Source organism: Oncorhynchus kisutch, linkage group LG18 (genome assembly GCF_002021735.2).
Source record: "Oncorhynchus kisutch isolate 150728-3 linkage group LG18, Okis_V2, whole genome shotgun sequence".
NCBI classification, from domain to species: domain Eukaryota; kingdom Metazoa; phylum Chordata; class Actinopteri; order Salmoniformes; family Salmonidae; genus Oncorhynchus; species Oncorhynchus kisutch.
In genome coordinates this window covers 24518840-24527351 of record NC_034191.2, presented here as the reverse complement: position 1 = coordinate 24527351, position 8512 = coordinate 24518840, and the positions used below count along the sequence as shown (strand labels likewise).

At 42.3% G+C, this 8512-nt stretch overlaps 1 protein-coding gene across 2 annotated transcripts; it reads left to right on the top strand.

Moving 5' to 3' along the window:
* The first annotated feature begins 272 nt into the window (after positions 1–272).
* On the top strand, positions 273–2935 carry LOC109909203 (RNA-binding protein 7). 2 transcript variants are annotated; one of them, XM_020508239.2, is made up of 5 exons: positions 273–577; positions 1064–1226; positions 1331–1412; positions 1532–1607; positions 1828–2935. In XM_020508239.2, exons 1-5 carry the CDS (start codon positions 485–487, stop codon positions 2197–2199), a joined length of 786 nt encoding a protein of 261 aa, XP_020363828.1. In that variant the 5' UTR covers positions 273–484; the 3' UTR covers positions 2200–2935. The 2 variants fall into 2 exon arrangements, with proteins under 2 accessions (XP_020363828.1, XP_020363829.1); XM_020508240.2 differs by having other exon boundaries at positions 366–577; positions 1846–2935.
* The last annotated feature ends 5577 nt before the right edge of the window (positions 2936–8512 follow it).

Here is an 8512-nt window from a genome sequence, read left to right as displayed (position 1 = left end):
GTGAAGTAAAAGTAGTCAAAAATATAAATAGTAAACTATCTGTACTTTTTTTAAAATGGTGCCATCTGGTTTGCTTAATGTAAGGAATTTGAAATTATTTATAATTTTACTTTTGATAAGGAAGTATATTTTAACAAAAACATTTACTTTTGATACTTACGTATATGTAAAACCATTTTTTATTTATTTTTACTCAAGTAGGATTTTACTGGGTGACTTTCACTTCAGTTATTTTCAATCTTTACTTGTACTTTAATATGACAATTAGGTCATTTTTCCACAACTGGTTTATTTGATGGCATACCCTTTTTTTTTTTACCGGAGCTCAATGGCATATGTCGCAAAACATCATGGTTATTGCAACTCGAGTTGACGAATGATGGCAGTTTTACTTTACGGTCGTACCACGGAACAACTGTATAAAAATCGTGCGTTGTAATTTGTTTACATACTGATAAAGTGCATTAGATATCATTAAAGCAAGATGGGAGTAGCGGATGAAGCAGACCGGACTCTCTTTGTTGGAAATTTGGATCCAAAAGTGACGGAAGAACTTTTATTCGAGCTCTTTTTACAGGTGCAGTAGCTTTTAACTATCTAGATACGATATAGCTAATGTTAGCTAGCTAAATGAATTGCGATAATTTCTCTAACTTATTCGACAAATAATGATGTGGAAGCTTCTGACCCGTGTAATCATCTAGCTATCCAGATCAATATAGTTCATTCAGCCTAGCCTTCAGCTAGCTAACTACCTACTAGTATGCAGCAACGACATTAGCTAGCTATATTAGCGAACACATATCTAGCTCTGGTCCATTGTACGACAACTACAAGTTGCCTCTGAGCTGTCGCCTTTCATAGATCCCCAGTGCGCAGGGTTTCGTTTCTCCAAAACACGAAATAAAACACTTGAGCAGGCCCCGGATGCACATGCAGTTCAGATCCGATGCATCCGCGTGGACTAGAGCTAGCACACCAAGTCCGCGAGCACAGAGGCTAACTTTTATTTATTTTTACAGTTGTGTTCTCCATCGTCTGTTTTGTCTTCTCTTTGACGCAGGCAGGACCTATGTTCAAAGTGAAAATTCCAAAAGACAATGATGGAAAACAGAAAGCTTTTGGATTTGTCTGTTTCAAGCATGAGGTGTCTGTACCCTATGGCATGAACCTGCTCAATGGGGCAACTCTATTTGGAAGAACTCTCAAAGTACAGTTCAGAGCAGGTAAACTAATGTAAACCCCATACTAGTCATAGAAATTGATTTGCTAATGTTTTACTAGGGTCTGCCTGCAATTGAAATGTCATTATTTGGATAAATATTTACAGGAAGCAGTCACATTAACAGCCCAGGGAACTCCCAGAATCAAAGCCTTGTGAATACTCCCAATCCACATGGGGCTGGGGGCAGGTATGTTGTAACATAAATGCAAAATCCTCCAACAATGTTAGTATGCATATGTAGGGAATGTATTGTGCATCAATAGCCTCTATTTGTCTGTGATATAGAATTACATGTTTCTTGTGCAGATATGACAAGAGCCCAGACCAGGGGTCCATCCAGAGGACCTTCTCCTCTCCTGATAGTCTGCAGAGACAGGCAATGGTGAGCATACCTTCATCCACACTGACATTACTCTTGTCAAGCCATTCAATTACACAATATCCTCATCTCCAGTAGTGACACTTATGTCACATTGTTGTGACGTGAACCTGCAAGTAACCATTTCATTGTATCCTGAGAATATGACAAACTGTACTACATAGTGGCCTGTATCATGATCATTTAACCAGTTGACATGGATCAGTAAAAGTGAATTCAACAGATGAACAACATGTGGCAGATGCAGCAGCTCCTGGGCGTGAATGGAGGCTTCCCAGCCGGCGGCATCGGGCTTCTGGGGCAGCCACCACCACCACCACAGCAGCTACAGAGTGGTGGAGGTGGTGGGTCCTGGCAACAGGACAGCTCCTCACCTCGAGGCAACAGGCAGGGGTACCAGCAGGACAGTGGCAGGGACCAGCGCTACCCAGGAGGCTCTGAAACCGGCTCCAACCGGCACCACCGCAGCCAGCGGGATGACCAGCGAGGTGAACACTATCACCATGACGACAGGAGTGGGAGCAGCGGAGGCGGCCGTAGCAGAGATGACAGGTGGAGGGACAGCTCCAGAGATGGTCGGTGGAGACGATACTGATGCACTATGGAAATTAAGGACTATTGTGAATATTTTTCACTTTAAAGGACCTATATTTTATAATTTTACAGGATGCCACACTCAATGTGTAAATCCTGATCATATTGAGGAAAAAAACAAAACAATTACAAGCTCAGGAGATGCATTGTTTTTAAACAATCTGTTAGTCATATGTTTAGAATAATGACTTTATTTTTTAAATACACTGGACTGTGTCCAAGTAAAAACAAGATTGATTTATTTTTAATTACCAATGAGGTTTTCCAGTTTTACTGTGACAAATTGAAAAAAATGTATTGGGAGATGAATTTGCTTTTCATACCACCCTCTGGAGAATTGTTCAATCTGATTATTATACCCCTTAGAAGGGGCAGTTGTCTTTTTATTTTTATTTTTTAAAAGTTTTTGTTTGAAAAGCTGAGCTGTTTGTCAAGAATTGGTATTTAATTTCTACAAGGTATGGTGCTCAACTGTTTGTGGTAAATTGCTCAGGTATTTAAACAATTTGGTACTATTTCAGCTATGTAAACTAATTCCACCCGCAGCACTCTAGGCTGAAATTTACTGTGACATTTGTTTCTTATGTTACAACTTTAAATGGCAAATGTGATTTTTGGATTAGTCTATTTTAAATTTGAGGACTTTACAATTGTAAGGATACCCAACAGGTTCCATGTACATGTGAAACTTAGATATTTTCATGAAATATTGGCATAAAAATAATTTGTCTACCATTTTTTTTCTCTTTTTTTCCTTCTGTTTACAGGAAAAGCATTACTCAGAAAACATCCATTGAAATGTTACTACAACTGGTACTTCTTACAGACGTGCCTGAGGTCACAGATGTGAACTATGCAGTTAATCACGCACACATGCCTGACTCGTCTGTCTTTTAATGGACCATATGTAACCAATATGCTTATGCAGTGGGTTAGAAAGTAATCTGCAGGTTGTGCCACACACATCCCTTTATTGACGCAGGAAGATGACCAAGCCAACTGTAGTCGACTCTATTTAGCATGCTCATTTAAGTGAAGGTTTATATCTTTGGCACTAACTGCTTACATAGTCAAGTTACAAAGTGTGACAGATATTCTATGCAATCTAACTTGTTAAGATGGTGGAACAATCATCATTGCTGACATGAATCATTGAAGTGTCACCTTTCTATCACTTGAGCAACCAAATTAGGTGTTATTTATGGTAGGCTGTAGCGTTAATGCCTGGTCACCTTTGGATATGATTATAAACAATTTTTCAGCCATGGAATTAGTCTTACTTTGGGCATTGTTTTAGCCCAGGCTTGAAACCTCATGTTACAATTAGTGGCCCTGCTGTATGTGATGCCCTTTGAAAAGGTTTGCGTACAACAAAGTGCCTGCTGAAATCCCTTAATGTCCATGTTGAGGTCATAGTATACCCTTCCAAAAGTGCTTAGGCCGCTAACAACTGCTCCCGTTGTGTATCAACATGTACATCCCCCATAATGCTCTGGGTCCAAAGGTGGAAGTGCATTTGCTCCCACTACACTAAATCCTTTGTCTTGCTTAATCTGGCAAGTGTCAGATTCCGCTCCGATGCTTGGAAGTGGCTCTAATGAAGAGTATCCTCAGGTCCCTGTCACAGGCAGTACTGGAAAGGCTGTAATTACCCTTGCTGGCTGGGGCCTAACTCTTTTAATTGATTGATCTGCTTGGCGTCTCTAGCACTAGAGCAGACGGATTAGAGGCACAGTCAGTGGCCGCTCCTGTGTGGATTTATAGACGGATGCGTCATGCCCATAGGGGGTACGGGTACGTACTGCCTCAGATTTGTCCTGTTTAACAACAAAAAATAAATATTTTTGTTTCTCTATAATACTACTGCCACCTAGGAATTTTATGAAGTTTAGCCCAGATCGGTTCCCAACCTCACAACTAGATAACAATAATGCATCTCAGGCTATCAATCAAGTTAGAATAGCTATTGTCAAACTATCTGGCAAGGTTGGTAGACATTAGAAAAACAGGCAATTACTAAATGTACTTAAGACTCACATTCCTTTCAATCTTTTACCCAGATTTTAGCAGAGAAGTATATCTTGTTTCTTATTTTTTTTAAATAACCAGTCAAGAGGATATAGACTGCTCAAGAGGTATGCTTAGATATGCAGAAAAAATGCATTTTTTAAACTTGAACTTAATGATTATGGCTCTAGATTGCAGGAAAAAGCTGTTTCAAGTGAAAAATGCTAAATTATAAAAATGTACAGATGGTGCCGACCACATAGTCCAGCCATCCTCACACACTTTGTGCCCCCTCAGATTTTCTGGGGTGCATGATGCGCCTTTATATAGAAGCACACCCCTTTCCCTTCCCTCCCTGCAGCCCAGGATTCTGCTTCCATCAACTCAAATCCTTGCACTCAGGTTGCAGGGTTCATTGGTGCCAAAGTATCCAAACCCCATTGACCCCCCCGCCATCCAGCCTCCCAACTTTAAAGACAGCAGCAGCCTCTCACAGTTGTTCTCATCTTTTCCCTTTGATCAATCCATCAAACCCAAAAGAGCCCAATCTTTCCCATGCTGAGCTCCATGTTTTCTTCCCCATAATCCTTCACACTTTGAACATGGCGGCTGTGATCTACATAGGGTCTGCAGTAGCAGTGCATGGGTAAACTCACTGGGGAAGCCAACTCCACCCCCCCAAAAAGTCATATTACAACCTATGTGTGGTGATAATTGCATTGTTTGCTCTATAACCTGTTAATTCCTTGTGACTGTGATAGACAGTGCATTTGGAAATTATTTAGATCCCGTAGCTTTTTCCACATTTTGTTACTTTACAGCCTTATTGTCAAATGGATTCAATTCTTTTGTTTTTTTCTCATCAATATTCACACAATAAAAATTGGAGTCCATCTGTGGTAAATTCAATTGATTGGAAATTATTTGGAAAGGCACACACCTGTCTCTATCAGGTCCCACAGTTGACAGTGTATGTCAGAGCAAAAACAAAGCCATAAGTTCGAAGGAATTTTCCGGATTGTGTCGAGGCACAGATCTGGGGAAGGGTACCAAAACATTTCTGCAGCATTGAAGGTCCCCAAGAACACAGTGGCCTCCATCGTTCTTAAATGGAAGAAGTTTGGAACCTCCAAGACTCTTCCTAAAGTTGGCTGCCCGGCCAAACTGAGCAGTCGTGAAGAAGGGCCTTGGTCAGAGAGGTGACCAAGAACCCGATGGTCACACTGACAGAGCTCCTCTGTGGTGATGGGAGAACCTTCCAGAAGGACAACCATCTCTGCAGCACTCCACCAATCAGGCCTTTAAAAAATATATATTTAACCTTTATTTAACCAGGTAGGCTAGTTGAGAACAAGTTCTCACTTAGAACCGCAACCTGGCCAAGATAGAGCAAAGCAGTGCAACCAAACAACAACACAGAATTACACATGGAATAAACAAACATACAGTCAATAGAAAAAGTATATATACAGTGTGTGCAAATGAGGTAAGATAAGGGAGGTAAGGCAATAAATAGGCCATAGTGGCGAAATAATTACAATTTAGCAATTAAACACTGGTGTGATAGATGTGCAGAAGATAAATGTGCAAGTAGAGATACTGGGTGCAAAGGAGCAAAAAAATCTAATAAACAAATAACAGTATGGGGATGAGGTAGTTGGATGGGCAATGTACAGGTGCAATGATCGGTAAGCTGCTCTGACAGCTGGTGCTTAACCGTTAGTGAGGGAGATATGAGGCTTCAGTGATTGTTGCAATTCGTTCCAGTCATTGGCAGCAGAGAACTGGAAGGAAAGGCGGCCAAAGGAGGAATTGGCTTTGCGGGTGACCAGTGAAATATACCTGCTGGAGTGCGTGCTATGGGTGGGTGCTGCAATGGTGACCAGTGAGCTGAGATAAGGCGGGGCTTTACCAAGCAAAGACTTATAGATGACCTGGAGCCAGTGGGTTTGGTGACGAATATGAAGCGAGGGCCAGCCAACGAGAGCGTACAGGTCGCAGTGGTGGGTAGTATATGGGGCTTTGGTGACAAAATGGATGGCACTGTGATAGACTGCATCCAATTTGCTGAGTAGAGTGTTGGAGGCTATTTTGTAAATGACATCGCCGATGTCAAGGACTGGTAGGATGGTCAGTTTTACGAGGGTATGTTTGGCAGCATGAGTGAAGGAGGCTTTGTTGCGAAATAGGAAGCCAATTAGAGATTTAATTTTGGATTGGAGATGCTTGATGTGAGTCTGGAAGGAGATTTTACAGTCTAACCAGACACCTAAGTATTTGTAGTTGTCCACATATTCTAAGTCTGAACCGTCCAGAGTAGTGATGCTGGACGGGCGGATAGGTGCGGGCAGCAATTGGTTGAAGAGCATCCATTTAGTTTTACTTGCATTTAAGAGCAGTTGGAGGCCACGGAAGGAGAGTTGTATGGCATTGAAGCTTCTCTTGAGGTTAGTTAACACAGTGTCCAAAGAGGGGCCAGAAGTATACAGAATGGTGTCGTCTGCGTACAGGTGGGTCGGAGAATCACCAGCAGCAAGAGCGACATCATTGATGTATACAGAGAAGAGAGTTGGCCCGAGAATTGAACCCTGTGGCTCCCCATAGAGACTGCCAGAGGTCCGAACAACAGGCCCTCCCATTTGACACCATGAACTCTGTCTGAGAAGTAGTTGGTGAACCAGGTGAGGCAGTCATTTGAGAAACCAAGGCTGTTGAATCTGCCGATAAGAATGTGGTGATTGACAGAGTCAAAAGCCTTGGCCTGGTCAATGAATACAGCTGCACAGTATTGCCTCTTATCGATGGCGGATATGATATTGTTTAGGACCTTAAGCATGGCTGAGGTGCACCCATGACCAGCTCGGAAACCAGATTGCATAGGGGAGAAGTTACGGTGGGATTTGAAATGGTCGGTGATCTGTGTTAACTTGGCTTTCGAAAACCTTAGAAAGGCAGGGTAGGATAAATATAGGTCTGTAGCAGTTTGGGTCTAGATTGTCTCCCCCTTTGAAGAGGGGGATGCCCGCAGCAGCTTTCCAATCTTTGGTGATCTCGGACAATACAAATGAGAGGTTGAACAGGCTAGTAATAGGGGTTGCAACAATTACGGCAGATAATTTTCGAAAGAGAGGGTCCAGATTGTCTAGCCCGACTGATTTGTAGGGGTCCAGATTTTAGTAGGATGTCTGTGGGCAGAGCAGTAAGGGTTGTCAGTGAAATGACAACCAAACAAACCAAAACAAAGGCAAAGTCTTCTCATGCTTTGTTGATTTCAAAAAAGCCTTTGACTCAATTTGGCATGAGGGTCTGCTATACAAACTGATGGAAAGTGGTGTTGGGGGTAAAACATACGACATTATAAAATCCATGTACACAAACAACAAGTGTGCAGTTAAAATTGGCAAAAAACACACATTTCTTCACACAGGGTCGTGGGGTGAGTCAGGGATGCAGCTTAAGCCCCACCCTCTTCAACATATATATCAACTAATTGGCGCGGGCACTAGAAAAGTCTGCAGCACCCGGCCTCACCCTACTAGAATCCGAAGTCAAATGTCTGCTGTTTGCTGATGATCTGGTGCTTCTGTCACCAACCAAGGAGGGCCTACAGCAGCACCTAGATCTTATGCACAGATTCTGTCAGACCTGGGCCCTGGCAGTAAATCTCAGTAAGACCAAAATAATGGTGTTCCAAAAAAGGTCCAGTCACCAGGACCACAAATACAAATTCCATTAGGACACTGTTGCCCTAGAGCACACAAAAAACGATACATACATCAGCGCCACAGGTAACTTCCACAAAGCTGTGAACGATCTGAGAGACAAGGCAAGAAGGGCATTCTATGCCATCAAAGGGAACATAAATTTCAACATATCAATTAGGATTTGGCTAAAAAATACTTGAATCAGTCATAGAGCCCATTGCCCTTTATGGTTGTGAGGTCTGGGGTCCGCTCACCAACCAAGACTTCACAAAATGGGACAAACACCAAATTGAGACTCTGCACGCAGAATTCTGCAAAAATATCCTCAGTGTACAACGTAGAACACCAAATAATGCATGCAGAGCAGAATTAGGCCGATACCCACTAATTATCAAAATCCAGAAAAGAGCCGTTAAATTCTATAACCACCTAAAAGGAAGCGATTCCCAAACCTTCCACAACAAAGCCATCACCTACAGAGAGATGAACCTGGAGAAGAGTCCCCTAAGCAAGCTGGTCCTGGGGCTCTGTTCACAAACACACCCTACAGAGCCCCAGGACAGCAGCACAATTAGACCCAACCAAATCATGAGAAAACAAAAA